This window comes from Fusarium keratoplasticum, chromosome 14 (assembly GCF_025433545.1).
Source record: "Fusarium keratoplasticum isolate Fu6.1 chromosome 14, whole genome shotgun sequence".
Lineage (NCBI taxonomy): Eukaryota > Fungi > Ascomycota > Sordariomycetes > Hypocreales > Nectriaceae > Fusarium > Fusarium keratoplasticum.
Genome location: NC_070542.1, coordinates 910789 through 936127, shown reverse-complemented (window position 1 = coordinate 936127; position 25339 = coordinate 910789). Strand labels below are relative to the sequence as shown.

General features: G+C 52.1%; 6 protein-coding genes across 6 annotated transcripts; 3 read left to right on the top strand and 3 right to left on the bottom strand.

Annotated features, from left to right (window-relative positions):
- Positions 1 to 738: 738 nt before the first annotated feature.
- NCS57_01484200 (uncharacterized protein) lies at positions 739 to 5612 on the top strand (the record flags this gene model as incomplete). The annotated part of the gene is made up of 7 exons (XM_053064428.1): positions 739 to 870; positions 939 to 1310; positions 1377 to 2679; positions 2765 to 2815; positions 2930 to 4130; positions 4226 to 4555; positions 4664 to 5612. 7 exons carry the CDS (start codon positions 739 to 741, stop codon positions 5610 to 5612), a joined length of 4338 nt encoding a protein of 1445 aa, XP_052906312.1.
- Positions 5613 to 6477: 865 nt separating this feature from the next.
- NCS57_01484100 (uncharacterized protein) lies at positions 6478 to 8223 on the bottom strand (the record flags this gene model as incomplete). The annotated part of the gene is made up of 1 exon (XM_053064427.1): positions 6478 to 8223. One exon carries the CDS (start codon positions 8221 to 8223, stop codon positions 6478 to 6480), a length of 1746 nt encoding a protein of 581 aa, XP_052906311.1.
- A 1992-nt stretch (positions 8224 to 10215) lies between these two features.
- NCS57_01484000 (uncharacterized protein) lies at positions 10216 to 11148 on the top strand (the record flags this gene model as incomplete). Its single annotated transcript, XM_053064426.1, has 1 exon — positions 10216 to 11148. The coding sequence occupies one exon, from the start codon at positions 10216 to 10218 to the stop codon at positions 11146 to 11148; it is 933 nt and encodes a 310-aa protein (XP_052906310.1).
- Positions 11149 to 13594: 2446 nt separating this feature from the next.
- NCS57_01483900 (DDE-1 domain-containing protein) lies at positions 13595 to 15403 on the top strand (the record flags this gene model as incomplete). The annotated part of the gene is made up of 2 exons (XM_053064425.1): positions 13595 to 13799; positions 13857 to 15403. The coding sequence occupies 2 exons, from the start codon at positions 13595 to 13597 to the stop codon at positions 15401 to 15403; spliced, it is 1752 nt and encodes a 583-aa protein (XP_052906309.1).
- A 1361-nt stretch (positions 15404 to 16764) lies between these two features.
- NCS57_01483800 (CHAT domain-containing protein) lies at positions 16765 to 19239 on the bottom strand (the record flags this gene model as incomplete). Its single annotated transcript, XM_053064424.1, has 1 exon — positions 16765 to 19239. The coding sequence occupies one exon, from the start codon at positions 19237 to 19239 to the stop codon at positions 16765 to 16767; it is 2475 nt and encodes an 824-aa protein (XP_052906308.1).
- Positions 19240 to 22815: 3576 nt separating this feature from the next.
- On the bottom strand, positions 22816 to 23664 carry NCS57_01483700 (uncharacterized protein; the record flags this gene model as incomplete). The annotated part of the gene is made up of 1 exon (XM_053064423.1): positions 22816 to 23664. The coding sequence occupies one exon, from the start codon at positions 23662 to 23664 to the stop codon at positions 22816 to 22818; it is 849 nt and encodes a 282-aa protein (XP_052906307.1).
- Between the last annotated feature and the right edge of the window lie 1675 nt (positions 23665 to 25339).

Below are 25339 nucleotides of genomic sequence, written 5' to 3'. Positions count from 1 at the left end.
CCACATGGGGCGCCGATAGGCTGGGAGGGTTCACTGGTTCGGCCACCATGAGCGGCCTTGGCATGCTAGGGCCGGCATACATGGCGAAACGTTCGGTATCTGTTACAGGTCGGTTATTCAATTTGAGCGCGATGTCAGCGCTAAGCATGACTGCTTTTCTCCTGGAGCATGTTCAGCTCTTGTGCTGCCAGCTAGTTCTCACCTCAGCGCATCAACTATTCAGAGTAAGGTTGGCGTAACGCTACATCAAGTATGCAACTATTGAGTAAAGCTCTCCGCATGAGAATTACTTTGTTTTCAGCTGCTATCATGCCTGACCTAGAACCTGTAAATGATATCTTGGCGTCAGCTTACGAGAGGGCAACCAAGCAAGGAAGGTGTTGCCTCCAGACGCCACAACCCCATCCCCCCCCCCCCCCCCCCCCATCCGTGACAGTACAAAAAGAATGTGGTTTCTCCCAACGCTGGCATATTTTAGGACCCCGAATACATCCTCAGAGAGACACAACAGTCTGAACTATCCCAGAAAACTCTAAGATAAAGCACCTTGTCATATACCTTGCCTCTTTCCCTTCTCCCCTTTCAAGTCGCGGTCATTACTTATCTATCACATGTTTAAGAAATTCACCTCAGAATCTGGCTCTGAATCTAGTTATCTCCACTACACCACAGTTTACTAAACTGAACAACTGTCAGAGCACTTCTTTACTCTAGGACACCGAATCAACCAATTTCACCATGCAGTCTGTCAGTCACGCGCTGCGCATCACCCAGGCTCTCAAGAAGGGTATTCACAACGAACTCGCTCGCACCAAACACGAGCCTGTTTCCAAGGAAGATGCTGCCGAGTCCGCCGAGCTTCATGAGAAGGCAAGCCATGCCAAAAATTTCCCCTTGACCGGCGTCTAGCATCACTAACTATCAATAACCACGTTCAGTCCACGGCGCTTCTCAAGCATTCTATTGCCAGCGTCGATGCGACTCTTCGTAAGATTCGCCAAGTCAAGGCTTCTAAGGAAGCACGGACGAAAGCAGCTGGTAGCAATGTGGAAATTGTCGAGAAGGCCGCTGAAAAGATAATTCCGGTGGCGATCAAGCCCAAGCTCAAGCCCTTCCCGACCAAGCCGACGAAGCCAAAGGAGTCAGAGCCACCCGAAGGACTGAAAGCTTCGGCATTTCCGGCCAATGTTCAGAATGTGCTCAACACTTTCGGCCATCTGGGCAGCAACGGCCTCGGCCAGGTGGCCACCACAGTCGATGGCATGATTTCCGGCATTGAGCCTGCCATTGATACTTTCGACGATATTCTGGTAAGTTTGATGTTGTTACTAGCCATCTCAACCCTGGTCACCGTATTGCTAACCCCAAGGCTCCAGGTCCAACCATATCTGGAGAACCACAGCGCCACTCTCGATACCGTCCCCATCGTCGGCCTCAAGAATGAGCAGGTGTTCTATCTGGCCACCGTAAAGGACGCTGCCGCGTCTGGTGGAATCAAACTCGAGTGGAGGCATTTCAGCGAGCTGCCGGACGGCTTTCAGCTCCCTACCCCTGTCTCCAACGGCAACGGTGTCTACTATCCCGGCGTTCATCTCTTCCCGTATGCTGGTCACCTTTTCATCTCCAACGGCAGGACGGTGTGGCGAAGGGAGCATCTGGGTGCGGAGGATGAAGCACTTGCGAATGCGGTGGACGACTACAGCAAAATGTACCACAACACGTGGCAGAAGGTCGGAGACACCGTACTGCCAGCGAACAACCTCCGCAATGTCGTCCCGTACTTCGAAATGTCGCCGGCTGGCCAGCAGGTCATTCAGAGACTGGTCGTCCTCCACGACGACAGCTCCATTTCGATCATCAGGGAGACTACTCTTACCAGCAGCGCCACTTGGGACTCGCTCGCCTTCGATAACGTACTTGGAGTCAACGACCAGTGGGAGCACATTGCCTACTGGAACAACAAGATTGTCGCCATCACGACGGAGGACGGGAACACCTACTCCCAGAACCTCCGTCTCGACCTTCCAAACCTCGGGTACAGGATCTCCAACAAGGCTCTGATTGACCCGGTCATTGAGCTCACTGCGACCGAGGTTGGGCCCGTGGCGATCCAGAATGACGGCACGATGCGTATCCGCCGCATTGATGAGGACCAGGTCACTGGTGACGAGCCGACGGAAGATATCCCGGATGATGCAAACGTGCCCGAGGATCTCTTCATCCCGGAGCCCGTCGAATGGCAGACGTTGGCCCTTTCCGACGGCGTCACCAACATCGGCATCGCCTCGGCCGGCGTCCTCCTCAACTTCAATCTCCTCACCCGGGTGCTCAAGTTCCGCTACATCGACTCCCAGCTAGCCCTATACCCGGTCATGACCCGGTTTCGGGCCTTCAGTCTGGTCCACAAGTTGCATTTGCAGCAGATCAAAGCGATCGCCGAGTCCTTCCCCTACCCCGACATTCCCGACGACGGTGCGGTGCAAGTCAGCACCCGCCTCGTCAACCACGCCAAGCAGTGGTCTAACCTCCTGAACACTAACATCAGTGCCTCCAGTGACGCCGTCGTTCTGATGGCGCGGCAGCTCGACGACGTCAGCGAAGACATTGAGGTTCAGCTCAACAAGCTGAAGGATGACCTTGTGATATTACAGGGGATTCTGGATGAGAACCGGGACCAGCGTACGTGGCCCCAACTTCCGAGCCAATACCTTCCCTTCTTATCTTAGTTCCCTGTTTGCTAATCCGAGCCCTGTCGTTCATACAGTGAGCACGTTCCGAAGGGCTTTTATCGGAACATTGATCGCCGGCATTCTGCGTAAGTACCTGTCATTCCCACACCGGTACCAGCATCTTACCGCCCCACCCCTTCTGGACTTCGGGCGAATACCAAAGCTATTTTCAGGGGACTCTGATTGACTAACGAACGCAGTGATCGCGGTGGCGGGTGGAAGCTTCTACTTCGGACTCATCGGTGGGAAGGCCGCCATCTTTTTGGGCTTGCTCGGCGTTGGTGCCATTGCCGCTGCCGCCGTGACAGGGACAAAGATGGCGGATCTGAGAGGCGAAGTCGAGAGGGGACAGCTGGCGGTCGACGCTGTCACCAGCGCGATCAACGAACTCACCTTCATCTCCTCGAGGTTCATCGACCTCGAGGGCAGCTATGACTCCCTGAAGCAGTTCTGGGGCCAACTGAAGCTCGACGCCCAAACCATCGACGAGATCTACCTGCCCCTGATGGCCGAGGACATCTTCGGCATGCTCCTGTCTCCCGAGCTGTACGAGGAGGCCATTTCCAGGACCGAGGCCATCGAGAACGCGTCCCAGGCGTACGTGGATATGTTGAATCGCCAGGGCATCATCATCCCCACCAGTGCCGCCGCACGCGGGATGCCGAGAGCCGCTGCAAACCGCGAGCCCACGGCGGACGAAATGATAGAGGAGGCCCGCGTCTGTCTCGATAAGGGTGACTTTGCCGGATACGAAGCCAAGCTAGAAGAGGCTGTCGTTCTGGACAGGGCCGAGCGCGTCGAACTCGGAGCCGCAGTCGTCAAGGCCGGCGTCTTCTTCGATGTCACGAGACTCCGCTCCAAGACTAGCGTCTGGGCCAACCCACTGCCCTTCAAGGCTTCGGCTGCGACCCGGCCCATCGAAGCGGAGGTCGCCAAGGCCGGCAGGGCCGTTGCGAAGCTCCTCGACAAGACCATCGACGTCTGCGGACAGACCCAGGACGCCCTTGAGGCATGGAGGAAGAGCGATATGAAGGAAATCCACCTCGAGACCGCGATTGCTACATGCAGGGAAGCCCAGGGATACGCTGCCGAGGCCAACAACGCCTTTATCAACGCGAATCACGGCGCGACCAACTATCAGCAAGGCCTTGAGCGCGACATTGACAGACTCGAGAACCAGATCAAAGTAGCCAAGGCCGTCGCGGACGAGAAAAGGAAGGCGGTTGCCAGCTCGGCGCCTTGGTATGTCTACATGTCACCCGCGGCCCTCACGGCCTGGGTCTTGAAGAAAAAGGCCGAAATCAGCAAACAACTCGAGAGAGATATCAGCAGACTCAACTCGGCCATAGGCGACTTCCAGAAACAGGCCCTGAGTGGTTCCACATTCCTCGATGATCAACTGTAAGTCTTCAAGCCTCTACTTTACCAATCACATTGTGTAAAATCCAATTCCTGAACCAGTATATGGTACCTGCTCGCTGACAGCTACCTCTCAGTACATGGCAGCAGATGGTACAAGAAGTGAGCGGACGGCTAGGCGACATCTACGCCGTCCTAGATGTTGTCCAGACCTTTATCGTGGCAGTCCCAGAGATTCTCCAGCAAAAGGACATCGCCGCCATTCAATGGGACACCATCGCTCAGGATGCCCGCGAAGTCCGCGCCATCCTCGCCGGACAGGGGGTTCGATCCCAGGCCCTCCAGCTTGCCAGGCGTAATAGAGCTCAGCCCCCCGAGGAGAACAAGCAAACCCTCGTCAACGCCCTCAAGCCCGCCGCCACTCTAGCTGGGAATCTCACCAAACAGGCTGCAGGCGCCCAAAACTTGTACGTGAAAACCCTTCCAATCACTGTGCTGCACCTTATGCGACCGTTTTTATTTTTTTTTTTTACTATTTTTTATAGAACTAACCTTGCCGCTTTCCCTAAATTTAGCTTTGAGGTCCTAGATGGACTGGCTACAACCCCGACCCTCGCTGGCATATTCGGCAACTACTATGAAGAGGAAGACGGGGATGACGAGCTAGACCAGGTCGACGAAGGTCCCATTCGGCAATCGCTCCAGGAAATCGCCGTGGAACTCCGCCTCAGGTTCGCCGACGCAGGCGCGAAACAATTCCCCACTGTCAATATGATAGAAGCCATGGCTCTCCTCCAAAAGCTTCGGGTTCAGTATCTCGTGACAGGAGCGGAGTCCCTGAGCCGGGTGATGGCTAACAGTCAGTACTTCAACGACGTGGCGCTGGACAAGGCGCTCAGTTCGTACGACTACTACCTCGAGAACGTCAAGGCCTGGTTTGCGGGCATCACGACAACGATGCGGACGACGCTCGAGGACCTCAAGGAAGAGATTGGCGAGTTGGACGAGAACATCGAGGAGCTCGAGGAGCAGCAGCGCAAGAACATCATCAGCCTGGTCGCCAAGGTGGTGGCTCTCGCCTTCACCCTCAGTGGCGCCATCGTCTCCCTCGGTGCGCTGAGCCCCTCAGTCGCGGCCAAGGTGGCGGCCGGCAAGTTCGCCAAGGTCGGCTTCAAGGTGGCCAAGAAGACGGTCAAGACGGCCCTTGAGTCTTCAAGCATCCGTGATGTGCGTCTCTCCATCCTGGCGCTCAAGGATGCCCGCCGCGAGCTCGACCTCCAGGCCCAACGCATCGAGGACCTCCAGCCCAAGGTGGGCGGGGTCGAGATTGAGCTCGGCGGCTTCAATGGCCTGCTCGAGGGGATGGGAACTGCCACCTCCAACGTCAGGAACAATCTCGAGCAGTTCGAGGGTATCGTCCTAGCCCAGGAGGACGTCGACGAGATCCATGCCTCCTGGGACGGTGTTATCGAAGGTGCCAATAAACTGGCTGGTGTCTTTGATGCTGCGGGTATTACCTCTTAATCAGCACCTGTCACTGTTGGAAATCACAAGTGTGAGGCGACCAAGTCGGTGGCAAGGTGTGGAAGAAGGTGGAACATTCCACAGAGACCGTGCCTGTACATATATAGTAGTTCTCCTACTATTCATTTAGTATAAATTAAGCAACTTAAATCTTCTCATTTCAATAAACAGCTACCCTGAACCAAAGTATTGTCAAACAGTACGTGTATTCGGTCCATTGGTTGAATCAGTGTATTCGTGTTGTGTTGGTGTTCTGGTTCAGTATCTGCCCCTGAAGGACCTGCTTTTCATCTTAAGATCCTTGACCCACACGTGACACCCCACATATTCAACAAGTATATAACCTCTCTTAATAATGCAATAACGTATACCGTATCGACTCGACAAATTGATAAAACCTGGTGGGTCCTAGCACCCCTGCTTCATGCAAGTTCTATTCCTCATACAGTTAGTATGAGAATCAGAACACAACGTCAGCTCATCTCCCCCTCTTCCTTGATTTTGGCAAATTCCTCGCGTTACGGCCGCCGGCATGCCCCAATCGAGGCCATCGCCGGTGTGCGGCTTCATTGATATTGTCTGTATGTGCAGAAGTGAGGGCATTCCCAACGGAAGCTAACCAGGGCCGAATAGACGTTACACACGACTTTGAACGCGCCGAACCCTTCGAGATCAGACAGACCTACCGCCTCGAGTACAGGCAGCCCTCCTCGCCCGGTCAAAATACAGGGATTTCCCTAGCAAAAGAAGGCTATTACTACGGTTGGGTTAGGGTGCGAAGTAGTTAGGCTGCCAATGATGTCTTGAGCCGGGGAAAGGTGTGTTTTTGCAAGGTCGATAGAGACGACGAAGGACAAGTCAATAGCTAAGGTACAACTACAATACATGATTCAGGCTCTTCCTCCACTGTAATCGGGGCCTCGGCAGTAGTCCCATCGGTATATTTCCTCATCAGCCGTCTCACAATATCATCCTTATTCCCACCCACCAAAAGTCCAAGCCCCTTGGCCATTGTCTTCAGCTGTTCCTTCTTTAGCTGCATGAGACCAATATAAAGGTCCTCTGGGGTGTTGTCTTCGTCCCCAGCTAACATAAGCTCCTCAAAGTCCGTGAGGGTATTCACAACTTCTTCCTCCTTGACGATAATCTCCTCAGCAGTCTCCCAACCCGTAAAATCGATCTCGTCGATGTCTTTGATGTGTATGAGGTGGTCTTGGCTCCCGTCGGGTCTCACACTAATACCGCAGGTTGTAAATGACTTGGCAATCATCTCAGGGCGTTGGGCAAGTCGTTGGATAGCCCGTGAGACGACCCATGTTGTCATTATCCTCTTATCCTTGACGGACCACTCTGTCTGCCCTTGGGCCTCCTTATTTATCATGTAAATAAGGGTTTCTTCTCGTAGCAAGTCCTTCAATGGTCTGTTGACGGACACGTCAAGCGGTTGAAGCTGACCCGTACAGCCCGGCGGGATAAGCGCCCTCGTCACCTTCTGTTGCCGTAGCTGGTCTGTGACTTTGTCAGTCTTGTGAAATGTGGCGACGTCCATTACGAGAAGGAAGTCTCGTGTTTTCGCCTGTACGTCCGCTAATTCGTCCTTGATCCAGTCATAAAATAAGTCCTCATTGTTGTACGCTGTCTCATTGTACGCGACAGTCACGTCTGGTGCGTAAAGATGGCCCTCATCTGCGAAAATCCTGCCTTTTGGACCGGCGGTGCCGTGGAAGATGATCTTGGGCTTTAGTCGGAAAGACCCGTCGGCGAAGATGTACATGATCAGGGTGGCCTGTCTCTTGCTCCACCCGCTACGGTCGGTCTTGCCGGCCACGGTTTTTGCCCCACGTAATTCCCACGTACTTCCATCGAGATATTCGAATGGAATCGGGGTCTCATCGACGTTTAAAGTCCATTTCTTCTCAAAGCGACGAACGGGCGAGTCGAGGATATAATTTATAGTCATTTTGGGTGACTGGTCGTGGCGCAATTGCAGTGTATTGGTGTTGTTAGATACCCGGCGGATAAAGCAGAGGAAGTTATTCGTGACAGCCCTGTATTCCTCAGGGCGACGACTTGACTCCTTAGTGATCCGACGCTTGACGATGCCTCGCCGCCGCTTAAAGCCCAGCCACCAACCATTTGAGAATGTGAATACCTTCACTGACTGAGGGTATTTATCTTCCCAGATAATCTGGGCCTGTCTCCTGAACCATCCAGTCGTTACGATAAGCTTCTTGTCCCGGGCCTCCAGAAACAGCCGGAAAAGCTCCTCCTCGAGGTCCGGCCAGTGGGGGGAATAGCTTCGTTTCTTGATGTCAAGGGCGGCCTCCTTATCCCGTTTCCAACGGTATATTGTCTGCTCGGGAATTAAGAACTGGATTGAGGCTTCTTTGGCCAGTGGATGACGATAACCATTGACAGAAAAGTAGTGATCTGGATCGTATATCCTATGATGCTCTAGGAACATAAGGACCTCGACTTTCTTGCGTGGTGAGTATGTATTCTCACGGCGTTGCAGTGGTTTTGGAGGAGTATATTTCCGATGGGACAGCGGCTTCTTCTTTGGTCCTGATTTCCGAGGCGTAATATTGACTGACCGCTCCACAAGTGTCATTTTGACGGAAAAACGGGGTCATGATAGCTTCACATCGGATGAAAAAACAGGTGATTTACGTTGGAAGGGGGAAAATCCCTCAAACATTGCAAAACCCTTGTCTGATATTGCGGGGAAGAGCCTCGAGAGTTTATCATCACATACTAACTATATGAGGAATAGAACTTGCATGAAGCAGGGGTGCCAGGACCCACCAGGTTTTATCAATTTGTCGAGTCGATACGGTATGTCACCCGTGCGTCGCATCCAACCATGCGTCGCACTTATACTGTATACCTACTCAAGTATTAAAGACCGAAACGGGGCCCGTTTCCGCTTTTCAACCAATCATGCCTCTCCATTCTCACAGGGGTCATTCGAAGACGAAACGGGGCCCGTTCTCATTTCCAGCTCTAAACCGCGATCGCGAAACGGGGCCCGTTTTCGCGTCGCGTTGGTCCGTGCCAACCAAGTCAATTCCTTTCATACCACGGCTACTGGCTGTGGGCGAGTCTTCGGTACCTAGTGTCAATCGGCGTAGTGTACCCGCGTCAGACCCATGTGCGATGGCGTCTTGGGCATCACGGCCATGTCGATAAAGCCCAGAACACGGCGAAGCAGTGTCATCGTGATAAGTCTGGCCTCGACGAAGCCGCTGTACCATCTCCAACGTTTGTCGCTGTCTCATAGATACCCGCTTAGTGGAGTCAAAAGAGTAGAGATTTTTCAACTCAAAGGCTCGCGGTAAGTTGGTGTGATCGGCAGACATGCTATTCCCTGTTAGGAGTAGAGGTTATGGGCTTAAGAAATACGACGTCGGCCGATGGTCTAAATGACGGGTCTGACTGTCTTGGTTTTATTTCACCCTCATGCAATCTACGATCATGATGACGATGGGATAGCTGAACATGATTGAATCCTAAGCCGAATTGGCAGCTTTTTGTATTCGTATATATGAGGCTAAATATCGCCGGTTCTTACAACCATCTAATATTCCATGGTTACCAAGCAAACAACTCAAGCGAAACACACATCCCCTATATCCATTTCCTAATACCCATATCACATCCGCAACCATGAGCAACTTAGGTGTCAAGGTTAAGGAAATCCGTCGTTCCTCCGACTCCAAAGATGCTGTCCGTATCTACCCCATAAACACTCAAAGGTAGTTCGCCATCATGCTACCAACTGCTATGTCTATTTCTACTTTTAGTAAGTCTAGGCATACTAATATATAGAGAGATAAGACGAGGCAAGACGAGGAAAGAGAGTAATAGGATACGTGCACGCTCTCCCCGGTTTCATACGCGTGGTGCATGGAAGCGCCCCGAATATTAATCCATAGTACCCCACTTCCCTACATTTAGATAGCTCTGATTCGATTTCGCCCCTGCGCATATCCTTTCCTTTAGGCCCAGATCAGGGACTGGGTTCTGACTGATCCCGGTTATCAGGAAAGACATCCTATCGCATAAAATTAGCGCAGCCACCGTCTTGTACCCAAAACCCCGTCATGTTCATAGCTATTCCTCAACCGGCGATGGCTCTGACCGCCCTGCCCCACGTGCCAGAGGGTCATAGTGAAGTCATCACGGCTGTGATCTTGAGGAGGTAAACACATCGCATTTGAAGCTCAATTTCAACGCTTTGAGACGCAATTTTCGAGAAGAAGAGTATTGTTCCTGCGATTCCCATAGAAAATATACCTAAATCGAAGAGATGCCGCTCTCACGAGCCCGTCGGCAGTCCCGACGAGGTCCTCAATCGCTGCCGGCTACACAAGAGGAATCAGAGATGCCGCCCACCTACCCTCGCGATCCAAGCACGCAGCCGGCCGAGTCACAGCTTCATAATAGTCGGGGCTGGCATTGGACTGACGAGCAGACGTTATACTTCCTTCAGAAGCTCCTGGAGGCTCGTCGAGACGGCGAATTGAATGTGAATAAAGTCATGCCATACCGACGTGTATTGGAGAGCTTTATTCCCGGCTTCTAAGAGAGATGGGGGTCTAATATGTGGGGATATGAGACGTTGAAGAATAAGCTGAGGAATCTAAAGGGATTCTGGCGTGTTTTTCGTGATGCTGCTGACCTCTCGGGCACGGAGTATGACGAAGATACTGGGCGGCTTTATATGAGTCGATCTAACGCCAAGAAGGTCAGGGATAGGAATCCTCATCATGGGAATAAAGTCATTAGCGACGGACTTCTTATCGGTCCTTATATCTCCTTTGATTCATGGGGGGAGATCTTCTCAGATGACCCGCCGGCAGGTCGTCTTATCACCGCAGCGACAGACGAGCGGGCATGGGGAGGGCACGCAGGAAGTGCGGCAGAAGCTCAAGATTCGGATGCCCTGATGGCCGACGACGATGAAGAAGAAGAAGAAGAGGAGGAGGACGAAATTAAAGTCGATATTGAAGAGGAGGCAGGGAATAGACTAAATAGTCTGCCGCACAGTCAGCCACAGAGTCAACTTCCTAATTCCTTGCAACTTCCCGACTCTCTGCTCGAAGGAGGGGATTCACAACCGATTCCTGCGTCGCCTCGCACGTCTCATACGCCGGCAATAAGGTTAACTCCTTCTTCCACACGCCTGCGAGAGCGGCAACGTACCGCTATCTCTGAGTATCACACACAGACTTCATCATCGTCAAGGAAGAAGTCGAAGGGCCAGGGCACGATCACAGCGGAGGAGTTAAAGGAGCTTCTTCATGAGGATTCTGCGAGGCGCCTTTCCGTCACATTACGGGCAGCCGGGTCAGAGGATCTAGAGAGGGCTGTTAGCAACTGCTTGGAGGTTATTGGAGAAGCATACGGTATACCTTATGCCGTGAGGGCGATCGCGATGTTTAAAGAAGTGAGGAATGCGGTGATATGGAATGCGCTTGGTTCAGTGGAGGTGAAGAAGGCCTGGGTTGAGAGCCAAATTGGCCCGGCAGAATAAGGCTATGAATAAGGCTATATGGTTACTGTGATTTGAAGATGAAGCTATGTAGTGTTATACTTGCTAAGGGGGCTTTTCCTATATAAATTGACCTTAATTCAGGTGCCTTATTACTGACTTCAATAGAGCTATCACAGACCTGATTTTGTAGCTTCAAATTACCCCTCACTGCCTTCAGCCTCGCTGCGGCCCCTCTCTCTATTCACTTTCCTCACCTCCTTCACTTTCCTCGCTCTCGCCGCTGCCGCGTATCTCAATAGCTTCCTCGCCTCTATTGCCTCTGTGCCGACGATGATTTCTGGCTTCCTCTTCTCCTTCTTCTCTTCTTATTCCTAATACTTCATTATATCTCTGCCAAGTCGCTCTCGCGATCGCCGTACGTAATCCACGGGATGTCTGAGTCGGCACGAAGTCATCCGCGCGCCTCTTGGCTGCCTCCATCGCTGCCCGAGCGTGAGGGAAGTTATTCAGGTATGTCTGCAGATTAAGATCACGCTCATTAGGCTCGAGGCCGTCTCCTAAGATGAAATTCCACAGACCGGTGACCGCAAGGATAATACGCTGTTGATCCCGAATATCATATTCTGCGGCGCTGTGCCTCACGATCTTGAACTTCCTTTTCACTCGACTAAAGATCTGCTCCACGATGACTCGAAGCTGGGCGTGACGAAGGTTATATATCTCCTTTTTATTCTGTGGCCGTCGATCAGCAGCTTCCCAGTCTTTGAGATGGTATTTAGTCCCCGGGAAGGGAATTAGGATGCCTCGACTAGAGCCAAACCCGGCATTAGCTATGAAGAAGCGTGCTGAGGGGATTCGCAGGTCAATAGTCTTTGCAATCCGGATCAGTGAGGAGTCGTTGATAGAACCCTCGGCGCCCACAAGCACATATACGAAGAATCCCTCGAAGTTAACTGCTGTGAGGATATTCTGTGATATGTTGTTTTCCCTGGACCAATATCTCTTCTGATGCTTCCGGGGCACATAGGCAGGTATATGACAACCATCTATAGCTCCAACGGCGCCGTTGAACGCAGTCATTTTCGGGGATAACTCCACGAAAGCCGATAGATCAAGAAGATGACTTGTTGGCTGCATAACAAAGCGTATATGCAGTCGGCGAAGAGGTTCGAGGAGTTCATGGAAGATATTCGAGACGGTTCCTTAGCTGACACAGAAGCGAAAAGCAGTATTCCTCTGCGGCTCCCCATACGCGAAGATCCATAGCAGGATCATCAACTTCTGCTCGAGGGATATCTGCCTACTATCACGAGCAGAAGTATTAATCCTCAACCACCGGCAGAGGTCTCGAAATAGGGCTTGTGGCATACGGAATAGGTGCTTGAACATATCATCATCCCCTCGAGCAGCCACGAGGCATAGTCTCTTGCAAGATGACGATTAGTACGGGGGCGGCGGCGTCGGCGGCCTCGCCAGCTCGGTCTCTCTTCTCCAATGACTCCAAAGAAGCGTAACAGGATGAGAACCCTGTGGCGGTTGGCAATGACTTCATCTTCTTCTATGAAGTAGCGCAGAAGGTCCTCATTCTCGAGGAGGCCGTCGCCATCGATTAGGTTCGTAATTTCCTTATTTTCCTCGTCTTCAACCGACATTATTGACAGTTATCAGGAGTTGTGAATCGCCTCGTTTCACCCCCTCACGAGTGTATCAATTTGAGTCACGAAAATCGGTATGATCTACATCCCCGTTGCCGTCACGGGCAACCCGAAGCTCCCGGCTAGCTTGGTACATGAAGGTGGCGGTGTTTATGTGCAGCTATGCAATTGAGACAGTCAATTCTTATATCCCCCGCTAGAATTGGTGCCAAATTGAGCAAAGCGCGTCCCCTCATTCATTTACACCGAAAACCTGATGACAGGGATCTCCCAGATTGCTGACCCTGATCAGGGCCTTAAGTAACTCTGCGGGATGGAATACCCCGCACAAGAGATAACCTCAGACAACAATCAATCAACACACTGCTGCTGCCCATTATTCTTTACCTGATCCTTGATCCTCTCAGCACGCTCAGTGCGACAAGATGATATAGAAGGCGTAGTTATTTGATGCCCTCGCTTTGTTGTAGCTGATGATGATGATCATCTGGCCTCCACGGAGGAAGACGTTCCGAATGACTATCGTCGTATTGACACATCGGGTGGTAGCTATCTCGGTGCCCCTACGAGGTAGCCCTCTAGAAAAATGCGATGCAGTAAATGTCCGCTTGCTGGGGTCGATACCTGCATCAAGATACCGTAGAAACTCGAAAAATTGAGCCTCTTGGCAAAGTGGAACCGGGCCAATTTCCCCGCCCGCTATGCCCTCTCGGGTCAAGCCTCGTGAGGCTCTTCATGAATCGGATATCAGAGTAATCCCTTGATGAAGGGATCAAAATTCACTCTTTTTCATGGAATGAAGCATTCTGATATATCTTCAGAGAGTCATCATGGTCCTCGAACAGCGCGAGCCCAATTTACAAGTGACGCCGAGGCGTAAGCGTGGTCCAAAGCCCAAGCCAATTTCTGAGCGCAAATCACAGCCATTCGCCCCACTGCAAAGGAAGGAAGAAACACACTCTCCCGCCAAGCAGGTCCGGGTTCTTCAGTTTCTCATTAACCACCGCATTTATGACCCAAAAGCGAATACTAGGGGTTCAAGGCGGGTTCAAGTTATTGATTGATATCGTCAACCGTATATTTCTGAGGCAGCAACGTGGTTCAAGGTCAAGGAAAAGACCGTTCGCGGGTGGTGGAAGCGGCGAGACAAGATCCTCGGTATCATCGCCTCAGATCCCTCGTGGAGACCCTTCTGGCCGAAGCTTGAAGAAGAGCTATTCAGACAGTTCGTTCAGCGGCGATCAGAGAAGAAAATCATTACAGTCTCTTGGTTCCGGTCTACAGCTAAATCCCTCTTCAAAGAGGTCTATCCAGAACATAAGCAGCTATTCGCATTCTCTAATGGATGGTTCTTGAACTTTAAGAAGCGGCACCGTATCGTGAAGCGGCGAGTCACCAACCAAGCCCAGAAGACCCCGGCAGAGTACCGTCGCATTGTCAATAGCTTCCTTCGCTTCATCTTACGCAACTCTCAAAGGAGGGCATCACCAGTCCCTATGGACCCTCCCAAATACCCCTATCAGCTAGGGGAAAAGATCCCTGATCTTCTCGACTCCCCAAAACGCCAGTTTCACAATAACTGTATCCTCAACGTTGATGAAACACCAATTCCTTTTGAATACCTTGATGGATCAACCTACGCCCTCGAGGGTGATAAGACTGTCTCCGGGAAGACCGATAGAAGCGGCTGGAGCAAGAGAAAAGCGACTCTTCTACTGTCTATCTTCGCTGATGGACTGGGCCGTCTCAAACCAAAGCTCATATTCGAGGGCGCTGAACCACCGAAGGGGAAGATCATGCAGCGAGAAGGTCATCTATATCATCCGGGGGTTACCGTAGAGTTCAACCCGACGGCCTACAATAACGAGAAGTTATTCCTGAAGTGGCTGAACGAGGAGGTTATCCCCTGCAAGAGAGAACACAGGGAATTTATGCTCGTTATGGATGTAGCGAGTTTTCATAAGACTGACGACGTGAACGCGTTACTGAAGGAGTCGAAGATCCTGCCGGCGATGATACCCCCGGGCTGTACGAGCCTTCTTCAACCGCTTGATGTATCTATCAACAAGGTCTCCAAAGCGTGGTTACAGCAGTATGCCGATGAGTGGATCATAGAGAGAGAGAATGACCCGGATCGCAATTCCAAGCAGTGGACCCCTACTGAGAAGCGAGTCATGACAACCCACATCGTCGGCCGGGCTTGGGAGCGACTTCTAGAGCGACCTGAGTTGATTCAGAAGTCCTTTTCCACCTGTGGAATTGGCTTACGGCCTGATAGAAGTGAAGAAGAAAGGATCAGCATCAAAGACATGAAGAAAGAAGAGATTGACTTCAGCAACTGGGAAATAGCTTCAAATCCGGAAGAAGGAGAGGATCAACACCAAGAAATAGCTTCTACATTTGATGATGAACAACTAGGCTTCCCAGAAGATGACCTTATTGAGTCTCTGACCTCTCTTTCTACAGAAGAGTTGGCACGGATGGCTGTGGAGAAAGGAGTCACGGTCAACTTCACAAGGTCAGATGTCAGGGAAGAACTAATAAATCGGCTTGTGGACTTTAGTACCTCCTCTCAGGGCGAAATTACTATGGAGGAAGAAGTCACTTTGTCATTGGGGACCCCATCCTCGATCCAATAGAACGCAATTCCTTCTTGCCACTCCCTCTCGACCCCTAGCCTGAAGTCCCACTTCTTCCATCGCCGACCCCGGCTCTCAACCTTACGTAACACCACCTTTCCTGCTTCCAAGATATCGTCAAAGCCTCGCCGACTTAACTCTCTTAACCAAGCGTAGTGGATGCCTTCATTTGTAAGGGAAATGCCGGTTTTTATACCTGGGCTGGAGGGATCTCTGTACGTGAGGCGGCAAGTCTGTCCGACTTCAAAGCAGGCCGCGTTGGCGAAATCATCCGTCACATCTGCCAATATTGATTATGCAATCTGACCAATGAGAGGCCACATATAGATGATATCAATGAAGCCGGCCGGGTTGAGAGTCATATTAGAAGCGTGTTTTTGAGGGCCTCGTGAGGAGCTGTTGTGAGGGTATTTTGAGAAGCTATGATCAGAGGGATTGAGGTCGGCTGATGATAGACACATTATTCCTAATCAGGAAAGGTGGGCGGGGAAATTGGCCCGGTTCCACTTTGCCAAGAGGCTCAATTTTTCGAGTTTCTACGGTATGCTGTACAGGTGTCGATTTGCCAGTCTGTGCCCTTGACGAAGGGTTTGCCGCGGAAACTGGATGACCTGAGCTTGTCTGCTAGTATTTTCCATACATCAGCTAGCTTGTTTTGGGGGTCTTGTAGCAAAGACCATCCAGTCTTTCAACAGGTCAGATCATCTTGTACCTCATCCCTATTGATACCATGCAGTACCCACCTGCCGTACGTACCCACCAACCGTACAGCAAAAAAAAATATCCTCATACAAAATGTTGTTGAATTGCGCAGTGATGCTGGGTGTGATTGATAAAATCAAGGTTGTTATTATTATTGTCATGGTGAGAGCTCCCTAGGGGTTTATATCCCATGCGATTCCATCTAGGACTTTTAACTTTCAATCTAGGACTTTGTGATGTGACCCTGAAGTGAGGGGGAAGCTCCCAATTATTCCAACAGCACGCTCAGTGCGACAATCATTGATGATGCGTCCCAGGTTCCCCCCATGTACCGATCATGTGACAGGGGTGGTGTGGGGCGAGGTACATGACGGGGGCTTTCGACAATTGAAGGGATAGTGTCACCACTAACTTGGCTCTCTGGCTGTGCATAAGGCCTTGCATGGCTTCTAGGGGTCGCCTCGCTGCTTGGTAACCCCGTCTCTAGGTGGTGAGAAGCCTCTGAATGACTGGATTATTTGCCTTGGTAGGGATCGGCGGGATACGGTTGCGATGAACGAAGGAGCAGCTCAGAGAGCGGTAGAAACTCGTCACGGTTATCACTGTACTACTCTCCTCAAATCTTAAGCTACAATCACTAGAAAAACCCCACGCACACCTTAGGGACCGTAGTGAACAAACTGCGCCCAATGCAGCGGCGTCTCCATCTTATCCCCCCTGACCGCCATCACCGCCTCTCTCAGTGCCGCCGCCATCTCTCCATCCCTCCAGCCCCCCTCCCCTTGCCTGAAGACCGACGAGTAGAACCCTCTCGCCACCTCCACGCACACCCTATCATTCGACGGCCAGAGACAGCCGACCACGTGTGGAAACCCTGCCATCTGGAATCCGCTCACCACGTGGATGACCTCGTCCCACAGCCTCACTACCTTGTTTTGCGCCGTCGAGCAGGCCGATAGGTAGGCCAGCCGCGCATGCTTGAGGTTCATTTCCGAGATCGTCCCCACCGTAAGTCTGTCCTGAACGAGCTCGACTTCGTTGTCGTTTCCATTGCCCCCATTACCCACGTAATCCTCTCTGCGCCTCTGCAATATGAGTCCGCTGTTCGATGGATCCACATGGTCCGTCGACCCGTGGCACGCAAAGTGTGCGATGCAGCACCGCCGTAGTCCTTCGAACACCTGATCAACGCTGGGCTGCTCCATGTGCTCTGCCGAAATGTGTCCCCTGCTCAGCCCCAACAGAATGTCCTTTTCTCGAGTGACACCGGGAAGGCCAGACAGTGGCCTCTGGCCGTCAGCCGGCGTTGCCGGCATCGTTACTACCAAGAGCGACCCCTGTGTCATTTCCAAATTCTCGGTTCGCCTTCGAGCGTGGGCCAGCGCTTTGATCGACGGTATATACGACGAGACCACCTTGTGGTAGGCGGTCTCGGTCGCGCCGATGCGGTGTATGCTGGCTGCATGGAAAGGCATCGAGCTAGCAAGACCACTCCCGATCCACCACACTCTCGAGAGGTCTTGCGCTGCTGGCTCGTGGAGTATGCGCAGCTCATCTAGTATCTGCCTGACGCAAGACTTCCAGAGCCAAGCCAGGTAGGCCAAATACTCTCGATTTTTCGCTGCACGTTCGGCTCTCCGGCCGGTCCAGTCTTTACTCAGCCAGGCCTTTGCGTCTGATGCAGACAACTCAGAGAGGTTGATTGCCTTGATGGCCGCGGGTGAAACAATAATGGCGTCGCTCCGGAACTCCGTGATATTAACTACTAGGATGCTGCCTCCCGCTGCGCACTGTTGCATCTCGGCTGTTGTCTGACCGAGCAAGAATCGCTCATAACCCATAATGTTTCGGATCTCTCCTATACAGGCGTCCAAGTCCAGGGCGGCTTGACGACGTCGCCTGCCCTGTTCTCTTAGAGCATCTTGCTCAAGGCCGACCAGGGGAGTATTGACCTCGTCGCGGAGCTCTTCGTAGCGGCGAGCAATCTCTGGATGTTTCTGTGCCAAATGGGACACGTCGCTCCGGCTGTCTATTAGCTGACTCAGAATGACCGCCCGGCCTTTCTCTAGGAAGTGAAGGGCGTCGCAGGTCTGGTCTGATGCCAGGAGCAGTGCGCAAAGATCGGCAGCTACGCCTGCAAAGGTCGATACGACGTACTGTTGATCGCTGCGGCCGAGAAGTTTTGTGTTCACCGTGGGCAATAGATTAATGACATCTTTACCAAGCGATATAGCAGTGTCTATCTTGCGCTGGAGGGCAAGCAACTTGATGCACTGAGAGGCGGCCTGGATACGATGAAAGGGAATGGCCATTGTTGTGTTCCAAGCCATTTGGAGATAATTAGAGGCATTATCAAGGTCGCCTATCTCCCCAGTCTGTTGATACCGGCGACCAAGATTCATTCCCATGTTGCTTAACCGGGCTGCGCGGTCGGGGTGGTCTTCAGGAGTGGCGTCGACTGCTTGACGAGTCACGCTGATTGCTTCCTCTAGGTCGCCTATCTCCCCAGTCCGTTCATACCGACTCTGAAGATTGACTCCCAGGAGGTTTAACCCGCCTGGGCGGTCGGGGTGGTCTTCAGGAGTGGCGTTGACTGCTTGACGGGCCACGCTGATTGCTTCCTCTAGGTCGCTCATCGCTCCAGCCCGTTTATACCGACTCTGAAGTCTGCTTCCCAGGTTGTTCAACCAGGCTTGGCGGAGGGTATGATCTTCAGGAGTGGCGTTGACTGCTTGACGAGCCACTCTAATTGCTTCCTCTAGGTCGCCCATCGCTCCAGTCCGTTCATACCGACTCTGAAGATGGATTCCCAGGTTGTTCAACCAGGCTGGGCGGTCGGGGTGGTCTTCAGGAGTGGCGTCGACTGCTTGACGGGCCACGCTGATTGCTTCCTCTAGGTCGCCTATCTCCCCAGTCCGTTTATACCGACTCTGAAGATTGATTCCCAGGAGGTTTAACCTGCCTGCGCGGTCGGGGTGGTCTTCAGGAGTGGCATCGACTGCTTGACGAGTCACGCTGATTGCTTCCTCTAGGTCGGCAATGTTTCCTGTTCGCTCATATCGACTCTCAAGCATGATACTGAGGATGTTCTCCATACCTGGCCAGCCCGGATCATTTTCTTGCATCATGCCCATGGCTGCCTGCGCATACCAAGATAAATGCCAGGCCAATGTGGCTCTTGCTCCCTGTCCTGGCCTGGAGCGAGAGGTTGAGTCAGTAAGCTTTCGGACTCATAGGATTCTCACATGGACCACCAGCGCACTGCTGCTGTTGTGGTACTGGCAGCGAAGGTGGGTCGCGCGCAGGTTGGATGGCAGCCTGGCTAATATCGCGGAGTTGCTGAGCTGGGATGAAAGTGCTGAGCTGGGAGAAGCTTGATTCCTGAGGTGCTCGCTGCCTAGCTGGGATGATTTGTCTCTTATCTCCTGAGTGCGTGCGGACCTCCACTGTGGTAACGATGAGGGGGTATGGCCAATTAAAATGTGCGAAATAAAAGGTACAAAATTCCCATGCTAAATTAGGTGGTGATAGAAGTCCCAGCAATGTTTGCTTTGACATATCGCAACATCACAGATACGGCATCCGAAGGTGGTCTGACTACGCACCTTAGGCCGCTTCCTCTCCTTTTTTTCCTGATTGCCGCTGACCTCCGTAAGAGGGCTCCATTCCGAGGCGTTTGTTCTCAGCTGCCCCTGCCGACACCCTTGACAGGCTAGGCAGTCTGATTTGGCATGACGGTTGATAAAATTGATCTCCCGGTCCACGTGTTTACGCTGTAATTCGGCATCCTGTAGATCACGCTCGTCTCCTGCTCGGTAAAGCTGCCTTGCCTGACTATCATGACCGTAGGCGTTGAATAATTCGTTATAAATGCACTCTCGCCACTGCCTGTGATTCGTGTATCTCTTCCACTTTGGCTGCCCGTGAAGTTGAGCAACATAGCTGTTAACAAGGGCCACATCAAGGAGGAAGGTCCAGGCTAGTGCTTGCCACGGGCCCCGGCGGAGGGCATGATCATACTTATAATATGACCTCAGCTGATCACCACGGTCAACATGGTTCATCTCGTCGTTGTAAGCAGCAGCCACTGTCGGTATGTTGATCATTTTGACAGCTTCGTTCCTAAAAAAACGGCGTATCGGCTTGGCCTCTGACTTCTTGGATGACGGCTTCTTCCTCTGTCGGACAACACGCTCATCGTCGGCGCCGGTAAACACGGTAGACAAGAATAACACAAGCTTAGTGTCCTTCCAAGCGATTTGGTTGACCTGTGGTTACAGCACGAAGGCGAATTAGTAGGGGATTCTCAGCCAAAAGTGTCTGAAGTCAGTACCTGGTTGTCAGGGGTTGGTATCGCCTTGACGGCATTAAATTCGTACATTTTTTTGACCTTGCCGTCATCGTTCTTATCCCTGACTAATTCCTCGTGGATGCCACTATTCGCACGAGCTGTGCCAGTGGCCCCGTAGCCCTGCTTGCGGAGGTTGCGGAAGAGAGGTGGGGACGAGAAGAGGTTATCCACAAAGACGTGATATGTCGATTTTGGCAGTGTTTTTGTAAGGCCAATAACGACGGCTTGGGTCGAATTCACTGCTTCATCATCGTCTTCTATATCAGGGGCTTCCTCTGCGGCCTTGGCTGAGACCTTCCTTCTTTTCCTAGGCCGGGCTTGTGAGGGTTGTGAGGGCTGTGATGATAATATCTGCGTTGAAATTTCAACGCCAACGGCGCCATGTTCTGCATCTTTGATATGCCATAGCCAGTGAATAAAGAAGCCCAGCTGGGCTATGACCCAAATCTTGAAACCCACAGGGTCGGGCTTGCTTTTGATAGTCGTGGTAGCGTCACTTCTGCCCGTATAGCGGATTATGCACTCATCGATAGCTAGGTGGGACCCAGGCCGGAACAGCTGCATGGATACGGCTTGTATGTGCTCAGACCACTCTTCAACGCCTTGGAATACCTTCGGAAGTGGTGCAGTCTCGTCTACTTGGGTGTGGTCAAAGGGGCGAAGGTGCCTGTGGATAAGCTGAAAGTTATCGTATGAGATGAACTTAACAAATGAGTGCTCAGCGCGTTGAATACCGGGCTTGGGGCTCTCCCAATAGCTTCGTATCTTCTTTTCCTTATGCACTCCCATATAAATAAGCACTGCAATCATCGTCATCACCTCTGAAGCCGTTGGACCTTCCCATTTGTGGAGTTTTGAGGTTCGCTTCATTTCGGTTTTCCAGCTGTCGATCCAGCCGTTCAATTTGAGCCACGAGACCCAGCTTCTCGTATAGACGACCCATTTTTCAACGAGGGATATAGGGAGGAAAAGTTGGAATAGCTTCAGAGGCGTTGGAGGCAGGGTGTTGATATGAAATTTACGTGTTTCCACTTGGAAGGGCTCGAAGCTCGTGCCTTGGTCCTCTTCGGCCGGAAAAACCGCGGCCCGGGTTGAATCATTGGGCCAAATGCGATGGCTGTGCCGTTCATCGAGAAAGCTCGTGTCATCATAGGGGGTGATGACCTGTATCTCGTCTAGAGTTGGAGGGGAGCTCATTGATGAGATCAAAATAATTTGATGCTGTTTAGGGTGTAAAATGGCATCAATTTCTTCTCGCATTAAACTTTTCGTACCCCTCACGTACTTCCGAGGTGACCAAGATAAGTGGGGCGAGTGACTTTGCGGAGGTCCGCACGCACTCAAGAGATATGCTTTTATCGCCATGGCCGATGGGAAGGTTAGCGCATCCCTCGTCGACCCTCATTTGCATGATGACAGCCTGATTATGGTATGGTGCCGGGTCAGAATCATTACGTGTCGTGCGGGGCTGGTGGCAGTCTATTCTGGCGGTGGCTGTGATGGGCGGAATGTGTGCTGACTTGGATTTGGAGTTCGCTCAGTGGTCGCCTGCTGAAAAGCTGCTCCTTGTGGCGGCGGCTATGGGTCCAACACTCAGCCCTGGATGCCTCCTACCAACCCCAACAATCCCAGGTCATGCGCGATATGGAATCTTTACAACACGTCCGAGGTACGGTAACTCATAAATTGCGGTACAGCATATCCTAGCCAGATCAGCAGGTTTTTGTACGAGAATAAAACGAAGAGACCAAATCAACGGGTATACTGGACTTTTGTAAAAGTTGGAATCCATATATTGATTGGATCTCGTGCAGAGTGGCCGAACGCGCAGTAGGGGTTCTGAATTACACACTACTCGTCCGTGCGTTGAACCCCCTGGTCCTTGATGAAGTTTGTTTGAAGCCGGCCACGGAAGTCCTTGGTTGTCTCGGTCTTGTCTCGAAGGGACAATGCATGAGAGGGCAGTGTGACTAGTCCTATTTCAGCTATAATTGATCGCCTGATTTCTCCAGACGCGTCGAGATGTCGACGTGGTCGCGTCCACGTTTGTAATCAACCAGTCAATCATAGTAGAGCGGAGGGACCGAAATAGGACTAGTCACACTACCCCATATCCTGAAGATAAGATGAGGCAGCACTGCCCCACTGCCCTTGCAAATCTTCTGCGGGATTGATGGCCGCAACCATGTGGGGACGCCAGGAGCGGACCGACCCAGGTGGACTAATGCTGCGATGCCCTTACCACAAAATCGTCATGGAGCTTGTGTACTCCCGCTAGGAGTTGTATGTCTCGACCTAAGTTTATAATTTTATTATTTGCCGGAAGACCTGATCCATCTATCAAATTTTCATTCGTCACCTATTCTTCTGTTTCTCCCGCGCGGATCAGTAGAATCTCCCCCCCTGGCGCGTCCATCCTGTCCCACTCTCCGTCAATGGCCCCCTCAGACAGTGGTGTCGCCTCCACTTTAATAATGTCATCTTCGCCATCTTCCTCGTCCCTGCCCCTCTCAACGGAGGACCACCGAGGCGATTTGGAGAGCCGAAAGGTATCGGCACTTTTGCTGGACAACCACCGATGCCGGATTTTGCGGTACTGGAAAGCGCAGACCTGTTCGCCCGGCGCCCTGAAAGAGGTTTGCGTGTTGTCAACGCAATCATTGTTCCCCCCGACTGAAGGATCAATGATCTCTCCGAGAGGCGCGACGACGCCGAATGCAGCAAGAGAGAGGCTGACAGGGACGTGGATTTGGCCGCCGACATCTATCCCATGGACGAATTCCTCGACAATGCGGGCATTCGTGATTGTGTGAAATCCCACGATCATGTATATGTCATGGCCTCTGTCTACCTGTCTCTCGATCCAGGTCTTGGTGGCTAGAATTTCCATGGCTTTGTTGAACCACTCGTCGGAATTGTCGAGCGTGTGGGTCTTGACGCATTCTGCCGTGATCTTCACCTGAGCCTTAGCACGCTTCGAAAATCCTGCCGACATAAGAGACGTGAGTGCAGATGCGAAGCTAGCATTGCTGCTTTTGTGGTTCAATCCGACGAAAGCCTCGCGGGGCGAAACGGCGGGCTTTGGTGTTTCGGTGTACAGAGGATCGTGAAAGCTCTGGTGTGGATGATCAATATTCGTGATGAAGCGGGCCAGCTTGACAGAGCTTTGCGGCAGAAAGAAGTGCGGAACAATAATGTTGAGCGACATGGTGGAAGCTATTCACGGCAAAGAATAAAAGGATGAAGATGCCAGTCTGACCTCAGGAAGGACGAGGAGGGCTGATATATTTGGGACATGGTACTGTGTTTGTGCATGGCAAGAGGCATCCAAGACCAAGTCCAGAGCCTTGTCAACACAGCGTCGCGGCTCCTACATATGTGACGTGGCAGCCATCAATTCCACCGCCAACCGCCAATGCTATTGTCACAGCCACAGCCACAGCAGGTAGCTCAGCTGCCGCCAGCCTAGCGACATTGTGCCATTGGCCAGTCCGCGATCCTGCCTGCGCAGCCGCAAACACACTGCCACCGCCATAAGCGTAGGCTCCAGCTTTGACAGCTGCTCATACTGTCGTACAAGTATAAGACTTACCATACATCCGAAAGAACAGGTGTTCGACGAAACGGCCCTGCTAAATGCGTTCTCAGTTGAATTAGCAGAATGCCTTCCAGCAACTACAGCGAAATAAACACATAGCACCATTCATTGCCTGAGGTTGAGGCAAAAATTTCCTAAGCCTTATTGTATCTTTACACTCATGTGTAAAGACAGGTGTCCTTATCCTAACCCCTTGGTGATACCTTAAATTTAGGACTTGCAGGTTCTTGCAAGTCCGAGCCGTCCACGAGTGAATTTTACCCCGCGTGCTAAGTCAGCCAGCCCCAACCCGGCCGCCAATCGGACAGCCGCCGCACCCTTGATGTACCTGCCTCCACGACGCGCAGGGCTCTCCTGTCTGTGCATTAGCATGAGGTGGCCCGGTTCGGGGCACTAATTTCCGCACCGGTCAGTTCAAGGCTGTGCCCACTCATCCGAGCTAGCGAGTTTATGCTTGAGGATGGATGCTAATGATCGTCTCGCGCCGCCCCGCCCCCGCCGCGTTTGGCCATGGCCCGCAACGCGTCCGCGACGCGGTAGGTATCACGTCACTGGCCATAACAAAGGCCTCTGACTGCGAACTCCGATATGCTGTAACTTAACTCAGCACCTGTATGGATTATAGTCTTGGGCTCATCTTCACCATGAGACGTTGCGTGATTCCCAACATAGTGTGTCGAGCCGCTCATCACGAGACGAACTGCGCCCAAAAGTTTGATTCAGTTTCCCTCACTTATCGCGAAGACGTGGAGTTAGCCTGCCAGCCTTGTGTCAGCCACCCAGTGCCTCACAATGGTCTCCAGATTGGTAAGGTCAGGAACTGGCCTCCAGGAAGGCCAACTGCTACCACATCATTCACCACGCATGAGCCTCTCTCTGAGGCGTCCAACCAGGCCGTCCCGACGCCTGCCACATCTCAACCGTCCTATGGAATGATGGTGTCAAGCTCCGGAGACCTTCGCTTACTGTTGGGGGCAAGGATCACGATCATCGTGAACTTGTTCACGATGAGAGTGAACGACCACAACGAGCGTCAGGCAACAGCCTGCTGTCTATGAATCGGCAGACTGAACACGGGTATAAAGAGACCGACTTTCGTCGCTCCTTTAGATAGGAGAACACACGCTCCTTTTAATCCTCAATCTACACTGATCTTTTGTTCGATGTCTGCATTCATGTATCGGTGCTAGGTTGACAATAGACAACTGTAGTTTCTTTCCGGCGTGAAAGTGTGCTAACCTGATTAGGAAAATGTAACGCCCACACTAAAAGTTTACTAACCCAG